Source organism: Toxorhynchites rutilus, chromosome 3 (assembly GCF_029784135.1).
Source record: "Toxorhynchites rutilus septentrionalis strain SRP chromosome 3, ASM2978413v1, whole genome shotgun sequence".
NCBI lineage: Eukaryota > Metazoa > Arthropoda > Insecta > Diptera > Culicidae > Toxorhynchites > Toxorhynchites rutilus.
The window spans coordinates 69,246,712-69,267,680 of NC_073746.1; the positions used below are offsets into that span (position 1 = coordinate 69,246,712).

The 20,969-nt window shown below is 38.1% G+C and overlaps 1 protein-coding gene across 3 annotated transcripts in view; it reads left to right on the plus strand.

Annotated features, from left to right (window-relative positions):
* Positions 1 to 20,969, plus strand: part of LOC129780331 (lachesin) — a 497,636-nt gene that overhangs the window by 328,377 nt on the left and 148,290 nt on the right. For all 3 annotated transcript variants that reach the window (XM_055788472.1, XM_055788470.1, XM_055788471.1), the window contains one exon: positions 18,921 to 19,128. In XM_055788472.1, coding sequence (XP_055644447.1) covers positions 18,921 to 19,128 — 208 coding nt within the window. The remainder of the gene's footprint in view (positions 1 to 18,920; positions 19,129 to 20,969) is intronic.

Below are 20,969 nucleotides of genomic sequence, written 5' to 3' on the forward strand. Positions count from 1 at the left end.
CTCATCCTAACCTAAATACCCACTTCTGATTGGTCGAAATTAACGACACATGCGGCGGGTCCCTAACAGAGGCTGAATTCCACCAAGTTGCCTGGGGGAATTCGGAATGGCAAATACATGAAAGTAGGGGGAGCTTTTGTTCCCACCAAAATGTATTCCCTAATATAGACATCAAAATCAAGGTGCACGGGGGAAATCAGCATTGGAAATATATGCAAGTCGGGGGCATTTTTATACTGCAAGTAAGGTGACTCGAGCAAATAGAATTTAAATTTGGAACTTGAATGTTGGTTGCTTCGTGAAATTTATTATCAATGACCGATTCTCGTCTAGGGTCACAGATGGCGGTTTTCGTCATATCTCATTCCACTTCAGCATCTTCTATCTGATACGCACCATCCAATGACTGTTTACCATCCTTCTGTCATCATTACTGTCATCATCACTCGGTAGACACTGCTGGAGTGAATAAACAATACCCAAACCCCAAACAAAACAGCCCTTTTCAGGGCCACCAAATCATTAACAAAGAGTTTAACGATGTAATTCTTCAAACAAATACAAAATCAACAGATAGCCTAACGGAATCCTATGTCAACTATGTGGTCGTGTCTCGGACACACCCCTCCTGTGACTTTTATCTTATCTAGCTATCTGGAAATATTTTAGGAATTCTCCTTTGAGTAGCAAATTTCTTATCAATGGATTTAATAAAACTATCTTAATGGCCATTTCGACTAGAGTGTTCCTTTCAATAGCGAAAAGAATGTTATTTTCATACCACTTCGTTCATCCGGTAGAGTGTTATTAACGCTCAAAACTTTGTACGTACGTACGAACGTAATCCACTCGAGACTCGAGACTTTGAATTTACACCCTAGTACAGAAATGAAAGATGTAGAATGACGAAATAATGAATATAAAAAAAAAACAAGTAAAAAAAAGTTTTTAAGTTAAACGGTTTAATTGTGATTAAACATAATAATGTACTAAAAGCTAGAAAATAATAAGGCAAGTAGCAGTTAGCAGTTATCACACCTCTCCTTCATTAGTCTAGGGTATTGATAAGACTAAAATAAAATCGTGGGACATATGATGAAGTCGCTAATTGCGGATAATGGAAATCCAACGTGCCCTACGATTTTATTTTAGTCTTATCAATGCCCTAGACTAATGAAGGAGAGGTGTGATAACTGCTAACTGCTACTTGCCTAACTGTTTTCTAGCTTTTAGTACATTATTATGTTTAATCACAATTAAGCCGTTTAACTTAAAAAGTTTTTTTCCTACTTATTTTATTTTCTAGTTTTTAGTATATTATCTGTTTCATTAGAATATTTCTCTACAATAAAACCATTGTACTGTATTCTATCAGTTAATAAATTTCATTTGATACCGATATTGATTGGATTGCAGAAAATACATACAGTTAAACCTGTTTTTGTGCTGTTTTTTTTGTGCGAATATTTTTTTTGTGCGTTTTTTTTTCTTGTGCGGTTTTTTATGCGCGATTTTTTTTGTGCGGCATATGAAAAGAAACATATTTGACGAAGTTATCGTCCATTTAGTTTTTTTCGATGATTTATATGCATTTCAGTGCGGAAAAAGCATATTTGCGTCTCAAATATCCACTTCTGAAATTATTCCCTTCCTCCCATCAAATTCTCTAAATTGTTCTAAGTGTTTGCATGACATGATTTCTAACAGCAACACGTTTCGACATGCAACTAAAAGCACAAAACTGCCACGCGCAACCGAAAAGGCAAACTGTCCCGTCGGAAAGCAGGGAAACAAAAGGAAATTGAACGGTGAACGATGTAGATTTTAGTTATTTTCTTGGGGGAAACTTTTTTTATGCGGCCCCTATATACCGAACAAAAATTTTTTTTTTTTTCAAAATGTGTACCGAACACGATTTTTTAAAGCTACTGGTGAAGTTTCGTACGATTTTTTTTTGATGCGATTTTTTTTATGCGGTCCCCTGCACAAAAAAGGTTTGCCTATAGTGTGTTCTCCAAGTCAAGTTCGTTCGTTTGATACACATAACTCAGTCAACCTTTTTTTTTCTTTGAGATGATATGGAATCAGCTATTTCGTAGCGGCGGCCAAATTGGATTTTTCAAGAAAAAAAAAAACAAACATACAAACATACAAACATACAAACATACAAACATACAAACATACAAACATACAAACATACAAACATACAAACTACAAACATACAAACATACAAACATACAAACATACAAACATACAAACATACAAACATACAAACATACAAACATACAAACATACAAACATACAAACATACAAACATACAAACATACAAACATACAAACATACAAACATACAAACATACAAACATACAAACATACAAACATACAAACATACAAACATACAAACATACAAACATACAAACATACAAACATACAAACATACAAACATACAAACATACAAACATACAAACATACAAACATACAAACATACAAACATACAAACATACAAACATACAAACATACAAACATACAAACATACAAACATACAAACATACAAACATACAAACATACAAACATACAAACATACAAACATACAAACATACAAACATACAAACATACAAACATACAAACATACAAACATACAAACATACAAACATACAAACGGATTACAGGGCAAGCTAAATATAACCGTTAAAAAAACAAGAAAGATTATATAGCAAGGACTTTTCCACAGTGACTTGTTTTGTTAGATAATACCACAAAAACTCATGATTTCAATTTTAGTTTACTCAAATACATAATTTTTGAAAACCCAGATTATGTAGAGTAAAGTATGTTCTTTCAAATGCCGCCAACAAACATTTTTCATGTTTGCCCCAAAAGAATGACAAGCGACTAAAGAGAGCATATTTTTTGGAAAGATATCAATAACTTTAAGTAAAATTGAGATATTGACAAGTTCTGCAATGCAAAATATTTGTCTTAGTAAGCTCTAAGAGTGTTCTGAAGGCAGTTTGCATTTAAAATTTGAAACATAATAGTTAGAGCAAAAATCCGTTTTTTTTTTTCATGGTGACCCTTACTGCCGTTCTACGCATAGTTTTGACAATTTTCACCTTTCTTCATAAAACGATGTTTTTATGCTTAATCTTCCAGAAATCCACAAAAAAAACAGGAAGTGGGTTATATCTATGGTATAACCGCAAGGGTGACGTAGGACTATCGTTGATTTAGAGATCATTTGTTTGAACTTGAATCTAAATCCATCCTGAATGAATGAATAAATAAATATTTGGGTGACTTCAAAAACGAGAGTGTTACTTTGAAGACTCAAGGTTTTATGCATCCAATATTGGATACAAAAAACCTTGTTCTGAAGAATAATCTTCAGAAGCTTTCCTGTTAACTGCACTTGATTGACAAATCACAAAACCAAATGTATGTGGTCGCAGTATTATATGGATAGAAAACATTAAAATAAACTCGCTTGAATGTAATTTTCAATTCCAAGGGGAACTGGCAGATTATTTTTCAGCAACGATCATTTCTTTCCAGGTTTCCTCTCGATAACCAGCAAACGAAAAGAGTTGCGCGCGTGTATGTGTGTGTGTGTGTGGAGGCTGCTTCTATGTCTTCCCGAGGAACCGTATTTCGATGCTGATTCTCTCTTGGTCACCTTCTCTTCACCTTCTGATCGATCGGCTTTTCTGCGCTCCCTCACAGTTAAAACAAACTGATTGCATTTCAGGTCAGGTCAAGCCAGGTAATGAATACCTCGATCCCTCGCCGTTCTGCTCGTTCAGTAACGATGTTGTCTTGTCGATGTCCTCAGGCGTCGTGCACAAATTACGTAACGCAAAAATCCGGATTTTGAACCTCCCCCCCTTTCGTAACGCAATTTCCTATCTCTAATAAACAGAAAGTAACGCAACATCTAACCCCTCCCCCCCTTATCGCGTTACGTAATTTGTGCACGACGCCTCACGAAAAATGAATGGGTTTCACCACCAGAATATCATTTCAGTATGCTTTTCGTGCGTGATTGAATCGAGAGAAGGTGTGGTTTACGATGGCAATTTGGAAGTCAATCTAGAGGAGAATGAACTCTCTGAGTATGAAAATTTCGGCGACTGAGCAATAATCGATTGAAAATTATATAATTTTGGCGATACGAAACATTTTCCGTTTTTCATGTTATACATCCATTATTGGATACGAAAATATCCTACTGATGGGAAAGAATAATCTTCAGAAGCTTTCCAGCTAATTACACTTGATTGAAAAATTACGAAATCAAATGTATTTGGTCGCTGTGTTCGCCATATAATTAGAAAACATTAAAATAAACTCTTTCGCATGGATGTATTCTTCAATTCCCAGGGAACTGGCAGATTATTTTTCAGCAACGATTAGATCTTTCCGGAATTTTCTCGATGTTGAATGGCATCCAAACGAAAATTCTCGTTTCAGTTTGGCCTGCAAAAACTTTTCTGAACTCTAATCCTTCAAATTTGGAGCCCTGAAAAGGGCCGTTGATTATATGCTAAGCTAATATAGCACCCTCTCCTTGGATTCGACGGGCCAGCTGAATGTCCTTGGGCATGATGTGACGCGTTTTACGTGGATAGCACACAAATTTGTATCTTCGAATAAGCCTCCTGCAGCGTCATAACCGCGGAACTTTGGAAGCGCAAGTCGGTTTTGAAGTCCTGAGCAATTCCACGATCCAAAAGCTGCAAAGGTAGCTTGCGGATCAGCAATTCGGTCGACTTCCGATAGCGATGAATTTCACGCAAAGTTCCCGGTCGATAGCGATGTGGCTTCTTCACCTATCCTGCGGCTGGTGCGCTTATCCGAGCTGCTTTCGTGTGCCTTACCACTGAAAGACTAACCTGCTATCTGCTTGGTCCCAAACAAACGAGTCGTCACGGTGCGAGAGTAGAGTAAGAAATGAACGAAAAGCAAAGGAAGCGTCATTTTATAACCTGTTTTCGAAGCTATCATTAAGCTATTGAAACAATTTTCCGACTCAATAAATAGCAATCATATAACTCTTGGACATTTTATCTTTTGTATGAAATGATTATCACTGTTCCGTTGATCCGAAGCAGAATGAATCCACTTAAAGAAGGATTGGTTTTTTTCTTGGAATTTACTCAGCAAAAATAATGCCCTTTCCCAACACTTAAAAACGACAAACGGTAAACAGTTTCATCAAAGTGATTTCTTCGATATGGGGATATATTCACTACATCATGTCATGTATTTCATATTCTTCATTATGAAATCCATATCCATGGCACCTATCGGTATCGAATTATCATCGACACCACGATTTTCGCTAAATGCTCCTTTCAGTTCGGCCTGTAAAAAACTTTTCTGAACTCTAATCCATCAAATTTGGAGCCCTGAAAAGGGCTGTTGATTATATGCTAAGCTAATATAGCACGCTCTCCTCGGATACGATGGGCCAGCTGGATGTTCTTGGGCATTATGTGACGCGTTTTGCATGGATAGCACACAAATTGGTATCTTCGAATAAGCCTCCTGCAGCGTCATAACCGCGGAACTTTGGAAGCGCAAATCGGTTTTGAAGTCCTGAGCAATTCCACGAACCAAATGCTGCAAAGGTAGCTTGCGGATCAGCAATTCGGTCGACTTCTGATAGCGACGAATTTCATGCGAAGTTCCCGGTCGATAGCGATGTGGCTTCTTCACGCTTCCTGCGGCTGGTGCGCTTATCCGAGCTGCTTTCGTGGTGCCTTACCACTGAAAGACTAACTATCTATCTGCTTGGTCCCAAACAAACGAGTCGTCACGGTGCGAGAGTAGAGTAAGAAATGAACGAAAGCAAGGGAAGTGTCATTTTATAAAACATAAAAGAATCGAATGTAAACCCCACCCTCTTTATTATATAAGCTTACTGTATACTCACGAATATAATAAGGGTGGGATTTAGATTCTATACTTTTATGGTTTATAAAATGACACTTCCTTTGCTTTCGTTCATTTCTTACTCTACTCTCGCACCGTGAGGACTCGAGCTCGTTAGTCTTTCGCAGATAGCTCGTTAGTCATTCGGTGGTAAGGCACACGAAGTCAGCTCGGATAAGCGCACCAGTAGCAGGATAGGTGGAGAAGCCACATCGCTATCGACCGGGAACTTTGTGTGAAATTCATCGCTATCAGAAGTCGACCGAATTGCTGAACCGCAGCTACCTTTGCAGCATTTGGATCGTGGAATTGCTCAGGACTTCAAAACCGACTTGCGCTTCCAAAGTTCCGCGGCTATGACGCTGCAGGAGGCTTATTCGAAGATACCAATTTGTGTGCTATCCATGCAAAACGCGTCACATCATGCCCAAGGACATCCAGCTAGCCCATCGTATCCGAGGAGAGCGTGCTATATTAGCTTAGCATATAATCAACGGCCCTTTTTTGGGCTCCAAATTTGATGGATTAGAGTACAGAAAAGTTTTTTACAGGCCGAACTGAAAGGAGCATTTAGCGAAAATCGTGGTTTCGATAATAATTCGTTACCGATAGGTGCCATGGATATGGATTTCTTAATGAAGAATATGAAATACATGACATGATGTAGTGAATATATCCGAAGAAATCACTTTGGTGAAACTGCATTATAAAATTATTTGTGTACGAATGCCGCAATCGATAGTTGACTCTAATTTGCGCTGGGTAATTTCCTCGGAGGACTCGATTCCTCCTTTGAACATTAATAATCTCTTTCTGGCAAAACGATGTGGTATGAATCACATTATTTGAATGATAGAATGAAGAAGTTTTCTGCCAATTTCCTTCAACCTCCAAACGTATCTTTCTCCCGTTTGTCGTTTTCGCGTTCGCTAATCCTTTCTCACAACACCCATTTCTCGTTTGAGAAATTGTTGAGTAAACATTGTTTGCCAGTGCGCGTAGAGCGGGAATTCCTAAAGATTCATTGCACCTCTAATAAATTGCCGAAATACGTGGTCTTACGTTGATCGTACTTGATTGAAAAAATCCAAAACGAAATGTATTTGGTCGCAGCATTATATGAGTAGAAAGCAAATAATCACTCGAAAATGACTTGATTTTCGCGATGTGAAACATTTTCCGTTTTTCATGTTATGCATCCAATATTGGATACGAAAATTTCCACTGATGGGGAAAAAATATTCAGAAGCTTTCCTGTTAATTGCGATTGATTGAAAAATAACAAAACCAAATGTATTTGGTTGCAGTGTTATATGGATAGAAAACATTAAAATAAACTCTTTCGCATGAATGTATTTTTCAATTCCCAGGGGAACTGGCAGATTATTTTTCAGCAACGATGATAGCAACGAGAATTCCGCGCGTGTATGTGTGTGTGTGTGTGTGTGTGGCGGCTGCTCCGATGTTTCAAGCGGAACCGTGGCATCACTCTCCTCCTGATGGATTCCCTTCTGGCCTAAGGTGCACAAACAGGCTCTTGGTGACACCGTTCATCAGCGTTTTCATGATAAACGAAATTAGCTTCACAACAACAGCGACAACATGCTCCAATCGCTGTTCAATCATAACTGAGTGGGTTTACGAGCGGCGCTCGCTTATATACCGATTGGTGATTTCAATAGCCTGTTTTGAAAGCAATTTTAAGACTATTGAAACAAGTTTTTGGATGAAAAAGTAACAAGTATATGACGCGTAGACATTTTATCTTTCAAATGAAGTGTTTATCATACCATTTCGTTCAGTTGTTTAAGAGCTATTAACGCTCAAAATCTCGGTCTCCAGCGTAACGCTTTCGTTCTCGAAACTTTGGTTTTACACCCCGGTATAGAAATGAAAGACGTAGTCCTACGTCAAAATATTGTTTGTTCCCAGCTTTTCAAAAAACAACATCAAGCTCAAATGTTCCAAAATGTTTATATTCTAGGCATAACTGTCTCACCATGTATTGTTTTGGATCTTCAACAAATGAATCGGTTCAAGTACAAGCATTTTATGCCACGCTTTCAGCAGGGCTAATGCAGTCATTTCTGGTTTGGAAGAACGAACTAATTCTCATACAAATAAAGAAAAGTTTAACAGAACACGTGTACACCTTGTTAGCGAAAGCCTAAAAACATTAAGTTTTATATTCTGCAAAGGTGTTACAGATCACTCCCTTCTTCATTAAACGATGTTTTTCTGCATAATCTCTCGAAAACACACAAAAAACTTATTATTTGTTCCAGTATTTCAAAAAACAACATCAAGTTCAATTGTCCCATGTTGTTTTTCTAGGCATAATTGTCTCACCATTTTTATACCGTAATCAAGCTTGATTGATTCCAGTGAGGGGAACTCTTCACTTTTCATTAAACAATAGTTTACTGTCTATAAAAACCCTGTACATTGCCAAACTGAAATTCAAGCATTTCTGGTAGACAAATATGCTAGAAAACTTTGATTGCGTTTTTCTCAGTTGCTGATTTTGGAACATGGGACAACTATGCGTAGAACGGCAGCTAACGCAACTTAGAAAAAAAGCGTTATATCGGTTATTTCAATAGATAGAAAAAAATTTTGTTCTACAAATTTACTTAAAATTACTGGGGCTATAACATTGTCGAACCATGTTTATCTCTATCTGTAAAAATATGAAAGTTAGATTTTTTATTTCATCGAAAATTTTGATATCCCTATTTTTGGCAACATAAAAATGAGCGCTTTGTCATATGTAACAACTTTGTCGAACACAGTTTTGTCTAAAGAATAACTGTCGAGCTCTAGATGCTAATTTCCACTTAATTGCACTTCCTGGTTCATTGTGCAGTGGTGGTGAAATTTCCCGGACAATCCAATAAATCAACCGATGATTTCAGTATCCAACACTAAATTACCGACATTTCAATTAAACACCTCGATTCACCTTAGTCTAGTTGCTAAATTGAGCCGATTTTAAACGTATTTGACAAACAAACCAAAACATAGAAAATGCTCAGAAATTCGGTTTCCAGCATTGTAGCTAAACGAATCACCCATGTGCACAAATTGGCTTCCAAGAGATGTAAACACTCGTAAAGTCAAACGGGTTAACTTGAAAAGTGCGGAGGAAGATCCTTACGATGCGAAACCTCACCTCGCTCAATGGAGATACACATTGAACAACTTCACCCACATAATGATCCATTCATCAATTCCATCCTGTCTGTTTCCTCACCATCTCACCGAGTCGCTTCTCGGCAGCTCGTCGCTCTCCCTCCGAACTGTGATGTTTTTGTACGTTCCTCAAATGCCAACGCACAGCCCGGAGCACACCGAATAAGATGGAATTGAGCGGAAGTGGTCGATTTCTTTCATGATGGCATACATATATTTTTGACCAACAACAGTTGTGTGCTTTCGCCGGGTAGCGTTACAGGATCCTCGTCCGGTTTCGTCTTTTCCGTTGTGGCTTCTACGGATTGGGGGCGGGAGGTTGGGGGCCGAATGAAATTGAGCAAACCTAAGCTCATCTGGGAGGAAGGTTTGACAAGGCTAGAGCTACTAGACGATGTCATCGTCATCTTCGTCGTCGTCCTCGTCCTCGTCGTTTGTCCTCTCCCGGGGCAGGTTGGCTCGAATCGGTGCCAGCAGAGAATGAAATATACGCAGATTGAGAAATACATGCTCGGAATCCTACCGTTTTATTCTATTTATATTCAAATTTTATCAATTTATTCTGCAAACTACGTGTCGAACGGAACTAGCAGTGGTTGAGTGGCGCTTTGATGGAGTGCAGGTTGGTTGGAATTGAGAGACGGTGAAGAGGGATATCTACACACGATCAGGTTTGCGTTTGAGGATTTTATGAGGTTTGTTATGCATTCGACTGCACGAGATGTTTCAGTAATATTGCTCTGGTTACATTTAGAGGTTATGTGAATATAGTAGCACGAGCTCCGAAAGAAAAAGCTTTGGAACTGTATTTTTCACTGTAATTTGAAATGGCTACGAAAAAACAGGAAGTGGGTTATATCTATGGTATAACCGCAATGGTGACGTAGGACTATCGTTGATTTAGTGATCCTTTGTTTGAAGTTGAATCTGAATCCATCCTGAATGAATGAATAAATGAATATTTGGGGGACTCCGAACACGAGAGCGTTAGGTTGGAGGTACAAGGTTTTATGCATCCAATATTGGATACGAAAATATCCTACTGATGGGGAAGAATAATCTTCAGAAGCTTTCCTGCTAATTGCACTTGATTGTAAAATCACAGAACCAAATGTAATTGGTCGCAGTGTTATATGGTTAGAAAACATTAAAATAAACTCTTTCGCTTGCAAGTTATTTTCAATGCCAAGGGGAACTGGCAGATCATTTTGCAGCAGCGATATCTTTCCGGATTCTTCCCGAAGTCCACCACTAGTGGTTAATGCTAACTTGATAACCACCTGTTAATTGCACTTGATTGAAAAATCACAAAACCAAATGCATTTGGTCACAGTGTTATATGGTTAGAAAACATTAAAATAAACTCTTTCGCATGAATGTATTTTTCAATTCCCAGGGGAACTGGCAGATTATTTTTCAGCAACGATTGAATCTTTCCGGAATTTTCTCGATGTTGAATGGCATCCAAACGAAGAGTTCCGCGCGTGTATGTGTGTGTGTGGCGGCTGCTCCGATCTCTTCCCGGGGAACCATTTATGGCATCACTTTCCTCCTGATGGATTCGCTTCTGGCCTAAGGTGCACAAACAGGCTATTGGTGACACCGTTCATCCACGCTTTCATGATAAACGAAGAGCTTCACCACAACAGCGACAACATGCTCCCATCGCTGTTCAATTACATCTGAGTGGATTTCCGAGCGGCGCTCGCTTATATACCGATTGGAGATTTCAATAGCCTATTTTGAAAGCAATTTTAAGACTATTGAAACAATTTTCTGGATCAAAAAGTAACAAGTATATAACGCGTAGACATTTAATCTTTCGAATGATGTGTTTATCACACCATTTCGTTCAGTTGTTTAGGAGCTATTAACGCTCAAAATCTCGGTCTCCGGTGTAACGCTTTCGTTTTCGAAACTTTGATTTTACACCCCGGTATAGAAATGAAAGACGTAGTCCTACGTCAAAAGCAGAAAGTATTGCTAGATCTGTGGCATTCGTTTTCTAAATTTCATTTTGGAAAACAAGCAAAAAATGTTGCTGGGGAACCATTGCTGTTTATTTAATTACAATGATGCTACATCCCATGGAGAGATTTTGCTAATGAACTCGGTTCGAAGCTACAGTTCTATAACTCCCGGCTTCAACGATTCTTGTCAGATTCATTTCATTTAAGAATAGTATCAAAAACATGCGAACTGGTTGAAGTAATTTGACAGTACTTCGACAGCAATTAGTTCATAGATATGAACATTCAATTTCTAATTTTCAAATTATATTTTCCTACAAATATCGAACTTTGGCTAAAAATGTCGAGAATAAAGCTTATCAATCGAGAATTTTCTTTTTGTTGTCATTTAAATAAATTTAAACTTTAGTTGTCCATAAGGCATACCTCTGTTGTCCAAAACTCCTGTAAACGTTTCATATTGATACGTTTAGCCATTTTTAAACCGATCAATGAATGTTTGCAGTAAATTAGAGGGGCACTTCATCGCAAACTGTACCAATAGCCTCAAATTCCACGAGTACCCCTAGAATGCGAATTCTACGAATCGTCCATTCTAAGGGTACGCATGAAATTTTATGCTTCACTGAAACACTGAAAAAAAAATCCAAGTAATTTCCCAGTATCTCTTAATAAAATTATGTCTCCAGTATCTGTTGTGTGGTGGTGATAGCAACGGCTACGGAATAAATTTGTACCTTTCATTATCTACCGAAAAACACAACTCGTTGGAAAATATATTCTTTACATCCGGCTTGAAATGCGTTATACTTTGATGCCACTTCTGACCCCAAAAACAATGCTCGAATTCACGAAAGTTGAATGATCGCTCCGAAATTCACCAATAAACCCGAACCCATTCCTAAATTCACACCTACTCTTTCCCGGCGAAAAAAAGTTACAGAAGGGTTGTGTCCGGGACACGATCGCATAGTTGACGTAGGATTCCGTTAGGCTATCTGTCGATTTTGGATATGATTGAAGAATTACATCGTTAAACTCTTTATGATTTGGATTTAATGTCTCTGTTAGGGAATACATTTCGGTGGGAGCAAAAGATTCCCCCTACTTTCATGTATTTGCAATGCCGATTTTACCCAGGTTGCTTGGTTTTGATTTCTCTGTTAGGGACTCGCCGCATGTGTCTTCAATTTCGACCAACCAGAAGAGGGTATTTCTGTTAGGATAGGGGTTGAGATTTTTCAATTGTTCGATAGTTAGTTTCATGACATATATTATTTCCTTCAAGATAAAAAAATGTAATGGAGTGCCGAAATCGATTGACGCAAAAATTTCATCAATCCATCATGAAATGACTGAGCAATAAGCGTTTGAAATTGGACAATTCACGATATGATCGATTTTCGATTTTCAATTTGTACCCCAATATGTTCCCGAAAGACGTAATCCTACGTCAAAATATAGAAACCAGTTTCCTTGTTATTACCTCAAAAATTACTTGAGAATGTATTGATTTTGTTATATAACTCTTTAGAAGACGGTGTAAAATATTCAACTGAAAAAGAAACTGAAGAATGACTTGAAGCCATATGAATGATTTATTCATGATTCATTCTTGTTTTCGTGAGAACAATACACAAGTTAACCATGTGCTGATATGATAATGCCTATGCACTATGGACGATTTTCATACAAGCAAACGGAAAATATTTTCATAGTTTTTTTTAACACTTCTGGTATTTTTTCACTTTTTGGTATTTTTGTTGTGATCAAAACAAGTTGCTTAGGATAAATTGCGACTATTTTTTTGACGTAGGACTACGTCTTTTATTTCTATACCGGGGTGTAAAATCAAAGTTTCGAAAACGAAAGCGTTACGCCGGAGACCGAGATTTTGAGCGTTAATAGCTCCTAAACAACTGAACGAAATGGTATGATAAACACTTCATTCGAAAGATAAAATGTCTACGCGTTCTATACTTGTTCCTTTTTGATCCAAAAACTTGTTTCAATAGTCTTAAAATTGCTTTCAAAACAGGCTATTGAAATCACCAATCGGTATATAAGCGAGCGCCGCTCGGAAATCCACTCAGTTCTAATTGAACAGCGATTGGAGCATGTTGTCGCTGTTGTGGTGAAGCTCTTCGTTTATCATGAAAGCGCGGATGAACGGTGTCACCAAGAGCCTGTTTGTGCACCTTAGGCTAGACATGAATCCATCAGGAGGAGAGTGATGCCACAAACGGTTCCCCGGGAAGATCTCGAAGCAACCGCTACACACACACACATACACGCGCGGAATTCTTTCCGTTTGGATGCCATTCAGCATCGAAAAAGATCCGGAAAATAATCTGCCAGTTCCTCTGGGAATTTAAAAATACATTCATGTGAAAGAGTTTATTTGTCGCGTTTACACAATCACATCACTTACCACAGTGAATCCTGATTTTTACCTCTCCCTACTAACAACTATCCTTTCCATGATAAACGCTAGGGAACCACGCTATAGAGGCGACCCTTCTGGCCTTCGGGCGGCGAATATCATACTAACATTCCTTCCCTTCCCCTGGTGACTGTAAGGACGTGGCCGGCGTCGTTATTGACCATTCAAAGCTCGAATCACCGAGAATTGCACAACGAGAATGATTTGCTAGTCCCAAGCGTCATTCTGTGTGTTCTTTGTGCAATTTGGTTGGTTCAGGTCAATCACGGAGAGCAACTACGAATTGTACAGTCTACCCAAGCTCAAGCTCAAGCTCAAGCTCATGTGAAAGAGTTTTGTTTAATGTTTTCTATCCATGTAACACTGTGACCAAATATGTTTCAATCAAGTACTATTAACAGATGGTTATCGAGTTAGCATTAACCACTGGTGGGCTTCCAGTATCGAGGAAAATGTGGAAATATCTAATCGTTACTGAAAATAATCTGCCAGTTCCTCTGGGAATTTAAAATTACATTCATGTGAAAGAGTTTATTTTAATGTTTTCTATTCATGTAACACTGTGACTAAATATGTTTCAATCAAGTGCTATTAACAGGTGGTTATCGAATTAGTATTAACCACTGGTGGGCTTCCAGTATCGAGGAAAATGTGGAAATATCTAATCGTTACTGAAAATAATCTGCCAGTACCTCTGGGAATTTAAAAATACATTCATGTGAAAGAGTTTATTTGAATGTTTTCTATTCATGTAACACTGTGACTAAATATGTTTCAATCAAGTGCTATTAACAGATGGTTATCGAGTTAGCATTAACCACTGGTGGGCTTCCAGTATCGAGGAAAATGTGGAAATATCTAATCGTTACTGAAAATAATCTGTCAGTTCCTCTGGGAATTTAAAAATACATTCATGTGAAAGAGTTTATTTAAATGTTTTCTATTCATGTAACACTGTGACCAAATATTTTTCAATCAAGTACTATTAACAGGTGGTTATCGAGTTAGTATTAACCACTGGTGGGCTTCCAGTATCGAGGAAAATGTGGAAATATCTAATCGTTACTGAAAATAATCTGCCAGTTCCTCTGGGAATTTAAAATTACATTCATGTGAAAGAGTTTATTTTAATGTTTTCTATTCATGTAACACTGTGACTAAATATGTTTCAATCAAGTGCTATTAACAGATGGTTATCGAGTTAGTATTACCCACTGGTGGGCTTCCAGTATCGAGGAAAATGTGGAAATATCTAATCGTTACTGAAAATAATCTGCCAGTTCCTCTGGGAATTTAAAATTACATTCATGTGAAAGAGTTTATTTTAATGTTTTATATCCCTAAAATATCCATATAATACATTTGGGTTTGTGATTTGTCAATCAAGTACAGTTAGCAGGTTAGCTTCTGAAGATTATTCTTCAGAACAAGGTTTTTCGTATCCTATATTGGATGCATAAAACCTTGTGCCTCCAACGTAACGCTCTCGTTTTCGAAGTCTCCCAAATATTCATTTATTCATTCATTCAGAATGGATTTAGATTCAACTTCAAACAAATGATCTCTAAATCAACGAGAGTCCTACGTCACCCTTGCGTTTATACCATAGATATAACCCACTTCCTGTTTTTTATCTGTATTTTAGTGACTTTCAACACATTTGGCTGGTTCGTCACTTTGCTTCCATTTTTGGAAGAATGTCGGGAGTGAGAATTGAACTCGTGACCTTTAGCGTGAGAGGTATGAATGTTACCATTACGCCAGATCGCCTCCACCACAAAATTGCGACTATATTACGGTCAACTTTTAATACAGACGTGTATTTTTTGTATTTTTTTAGTATTTTTATTGAAAAAAAAGTTTTTTTATAAAATTAAAATTTCATTCAATCTAAAAAAGATAAACCATCTTAATAGGTTGGTCGTGAAATATAAATACATTTTCATAGGTGACAAGTTTCAACCATATCAAAAAGAAAACAAAAACTTTAAAAACGTTAAAAAACTTTATTTTCAAATAGTTTTGATTTTGTATGTTTCCTAGAAGGACCCAACATTTTTAACACGCTATAAAACGCTTCGTCGCTGCTCAGCGCAGCAGGACTCCTCACAATTGAATTTTAGGGTATTCCTGAAATTTGAAAAAACAGGTCTCAGGTCCCAGCTCATGGGAGTAAAAAGATGCCGATCAACAAAGTTGAAATTATGATTTTTATTCTTATTTTCTTTTTTTTCTTCTTATTTTCACATATAAAACCATTTAATCACAAGCCTAATCAACGATCTTTATAACAACACAACATACTTATAGTAACCTTCTGTTATTAAGATAAAAAAGTAGAAGAATCTGAGCCTATGGGCACGGACGAGAGTTTGACGTAGAACTGTGATTGTTCAGAACAGTTGTTTTTTTAAATGTAATTCTTTTCGTTGTTCAGAAACCTGTTAGTCAAACTCTTTTGAAACTCCAAATAGTAGCCTTGAAAAGGGCCGTTTGTTATATGTACTCATAACCGTCGAACGGTTCGTAACGAACAATAAAAGAAAATTAGCTTCTGGCAGGAAGTTCAACTGTCTAACTGAAAATGAATAATGAATATCAGTGTGACACATAGCAGGGTGGAATGGTAAATGAAGTATATGTGGATCGGTGAACAAAAAACATCTGTCGTAATTGATTACATTGAATAGGAAGGAGAATAAATTCACCGAAAATATGAATATATTCATTATATAAGTTCGCACTAGTGTAACAGGTTGATGCGGTTGATGGTTGATGATTTCTAAAAATCTCATCATATTTCTTCACATGAATATATCACTAGTCTAAACCCACCGTAAGATGTTCGTCACCCCGTCATACACAGAAGTCATTCGCTAACTGGACTTATCTATAACAGGGCGTACGTTAACTGGGCTGCAAAGCAGTTACCTATATGTCATAAAAATTGATTTCTGTCTGTCTGTCTGTCTGATTCTTATGGACTCGGAAACTACTGAACCGATCAACATGAAAATTGGTATGTAGGGGTTTTTGGGGCCGGGGTAGGTTTCTTGATAGCTTGAGACCCCTCCCCCCTCTCTAAGGGGGGTCTGCCATACAAATGAAACACAAATTTCTGCATTACTCGAGAATTAATCAAGCAAATGAAACCAAATTTGTCATGTGAAGGTTTTAGGGTACAATAAATGTTTCTATGGCAGTTAGACTATCCACCCCCCTTTCTAAGGGGGGCTGCCATACAAATGAAACACATATTTCTGTATTACTCGAGAATTATTCAAGCAAATGATACCAATTTTGGCATGTGAAGGTTTTAGAGTGCAATAAATGTTTTTACGGTGGTTAGATACTTCTCCCTCTTCTCTAAGGGGGGGGGGGGTGCGTGGCTGCCATACAAATGAAACACAAATTTCTGCATAACCTGAAAACTAATCAAGCAAATGAAGCCACATTTGGCATGAGAAGGTTTTACGGGGCACGAAACGTATAGCAGCTCCCCCCAAAGAGGGGGGAGAAGTATCTAACCACCGTAAAAACATTTATTACACTCTAAAACCTTCACATGCCGAAATTGGTATCATTTGCTTGAATAATTCTCGAGTAATACAGAAACGTTTCTATGGTGAATACACTCCTTCCCCCTCTCTTAGGGGGGGCTGTCATACAAACGAAACACAAACTTCTGCATAACTCGAGAACTAATCAAGCACAATTTGGGATGTGATGGTTTTGGTGATGGTTTCGGAAAACTCTGAACGAAAAAGAGAAAAATCCGGAAAAGTAAATTCCTATATGTTCTACAATTACATAGTGATAAGGGCAGTTAGTCCATTTGATGTTTGCGCTAGCGAAATTGATCTTTGTTCGAAACTGTAAATGGATTTTAATGTGATGAAACGCACTCCTATATCTTCTTCTATCTATACAAAAAAAAAGGATCGCCGGATGTGATGATAAGAGTAGAACTCGAGGAAGGAATTTAACGATTTATGGATGGTTTATTCTATCATATTTTCTGTATGAAACATTTATTCCATGTAACGGAGAAACATGTTATTTGAAAGTGAAAAAGAAACAAGATTTGAAAGTTGAAAAATCTTGAACGAGAATTGTGTCTGAAAATAATCTGATATTATAATGATGAGTTTTGTTAGAAATACTAGGAATTTTATAGTAAAAGGTAAATTCAACGGGGTCGATTACAAGATCAATCAATGAACAGTTCTGCGATTGGACCCATGAACTTGCTCATAGTAAGGAAAAGCGTGTAAGCAAAGCAAAGTTTAGCGTGTAAAAATATAAGATAATTCGCAAAGTTTATTGTGAACTATGCGACTTACTCTAACTACATAAACGATGAATGTAAATTATATATCTAAAATGAATAACATCTAAATAATACACATATAATGTCTAACTCACTTTCGTTCTGTTTGTATTATATACAATCTAATAACAGAGGATATATACAGTGAAAATTTTTGAGATGTTTGTTTTTCAAGCTGTTATTTCTGAATTCGTATTCGTATTCGTAAAAGTTATTTGTTTACATTTTCAATTTATCGTGGAAAGTAAGCCTTCCCTGAGTAACTTTTACAAACCATTGAATTTCGTGCTCTGTGAAAAATTAATTTTCGCACCCATAGACCTACTTTCTGGTTGAAAGTATATATCAACTACCGAAATTGTTGCATTTTGGTATAAAGAGCAGCAACAGGAAATACAAGAACTGCCAATGCCTCAAGATAAATTAGCCAAGTTACTGTTAGTGGAGCCCGCTATCGGTAAACCCTGAATTCAGCCACAAGGCGAATCTTTTCTATGAACATAACGTTAAAATAAACAACGAACCTCTCAAAAAGTTCATCGCACTTTACGCGAATATCAGAGTCATAGCGTCATAACGGTCATACACGTGTAAACTTGATTACTGGGGTATCATTGAAATGTAATCTTAAAATAAGGTTATAGAAAATAAAATCCTTCTACCACCAAGAAACTCATGGAAGCTACTCAAACGAAAGGAGGTGTTCTGTAATGCTTTTAGCTCCGCTGGAAAACGAATTGAAACAATCAAAATTTATCTCCAAACACTATCTAACGATCGAATTCCTTGAAATCTCCCGAGAGATGTACATGTCAAATTAGAATAGGAAGTGGAATACACTTCCTCCGAGTACGACTGTAGCAACCCGCACAAATCTTATCAACAGACTTGGAATCCATGCAAGCACTCCCAGAAGAAGGAAACGACGAAACATGTACATGATTCCCCAGTTTATATTCATGAATTCCACTTCCTTGGCAAACCACACCTGAACATGTATTCCATTTCATGCTAGTTCTTTTTTTTTTTCTCTTTCCCCGCTGTTGTTATTGCAGGTCGCCTGGGTACGGGTCGATACGCAGACGATATTATCTATTCATCACAACGTGATAACACAAAATCCCCGCATCAGTCTTACTTACAACGATCACCGGTCCTGGTATTTGCACATCCGGGAGGTGGAGGAGAGCGACCGGGGATGGTACATGTGTCAGGTCAACACTGACCCGATGCGGTCACGGAAGGGCTATCTGCAAGTAGTCGGTGAGTAGGCTCTCAAGTGCGACATTGTTATTAAGATTATGACATCCCTGTTTCCCTGGCGATACCCTTCCGCACGATGTGTCCACCGGGTCCACCTGCATCCACTTCGAGACCAAGAAGCGAACTTCCTTCAGAACCATTACCCAGCATGCTTGCGTTATCCGGCGAGATGAGGGACCGCAATTACCCCCAAGATTACAAGGGATAATAACAAATAAGACAACTGTAATAATAATAAGGCTGATTCCGTGCGGTTCAGCATATCAAAGCAGCTGGTGGTCGCAAACATAGCCACACATTTTTAACACAACCAGCCACACCGGTCGGACGGAATATCATAATATTTCCATCCCTTCCAATCCTCAAACACCGCAAACCGATGCACACAGCGTGCGGCGGCGGAGGTCTCTCCCACGACTGTAATATATTTAATATACTTTAAATTGTTATGCTCATTTGAATTCTGGAATTTGCATAAATTCCTCCCGGGGTTGGGTGTAAAAATGGTTCCTCCACTTGAAATGTTTTTCTTCGGTTTGAAGGCGACGATGCGAGGCGTCGTGTTGCGACCGTTGGCAAGAATATCAGAACGCGGAGCCTGCGGCTCCCTTTGGGGCTGCAAACATTATCAGCGGAAAATTCTCCGCAAGAACACAACCGCCGCAGTATTATACACTGAATTTGGTTGAACTACATGCGTGATTTGAGGTGGGGGGATCCATTTCAGGGATGCTGTAAACATTGGGCTTGGTTTATTAATATGGTTAATTTATATGGGCTAACAATGAATTAGCCACGCCGTTGGAGATTAGCCATAAAAAGGTGTTGTTTGGAATGGGCCCGATTAGACCCAACGCAACCACTTTCCACCTTCTTATTGCCGTGACAAATTGATTGTGTCAGGTCCGCTGATTACCATCGCCATCATCGAGAATCAAACAATTATTACCCTCCGCCAGTCTCCGGTGTCAAGGGTGTAAACGGTTGAAAACCCATTCTGATTGGGCCCAATTTATGTTAAACTCGAGCCAGTTATTACCGATTTTATGGAACGTTTAGCATCGGTTCGCGTGCAACCAGCAACGGTCCCCGGTGGGACGGCGGGGGAACAGAGTGGCAACCGAGTGGAACCATTTTTCACCCATTTCCCTAATGATTCGTATAAATTTTGCTACAATTTTCGGCTCTCAATCATTCGTCTCTCGTCTCTCCTCCTCCACCTCCTTCAGCCTGATTCGTGAGTTATCGTGGGTTATCGGGAGCGGAGAGAATAGGTGGAACTCCCTCACGCCACTGTCAGTCCAATCCTGATTTCACGGTACGCGTATTCGATCCAGGTTTTTAAGCTCGCCGTCGGTGTTATTGTTTATTTGAATTGGGATTATAATTTCGTCATTTTATGTTTCTCCCCCTTTGTGGAAAGGGTGGGGGAGGAGATCCGATGTCCCCAAAAACAGGGACGAAAAAGGGAATGAGCGGTGTAGTGCCCATTGGTTGAATTTATAAAACCGATTCAATTCATCGGTCACAATAATTAGTTAGCAGTATCTAATCACGTAGCATATGATAATTAAGAGCAATTTAGGGCTACAGTGAGAGTGTTGAGAGCTACAAATGATAAACATTGTTGCAAGATCCTGATATATTCCCGGATCTGCAGTAAAACTCTCGATTTCGAGCAGAGCTCTGCAGTGGACATTAACATCATTAATAATACATACCATCAATGTTTCCCTCGACTTTGTTTGGATTCAAAATATATAGTTTTAAATTCAACTCAACGATTCAGAGGATCAAAAAACATTAAAATTGAGAAATTAAAAAAAAACAGGATATTTGTA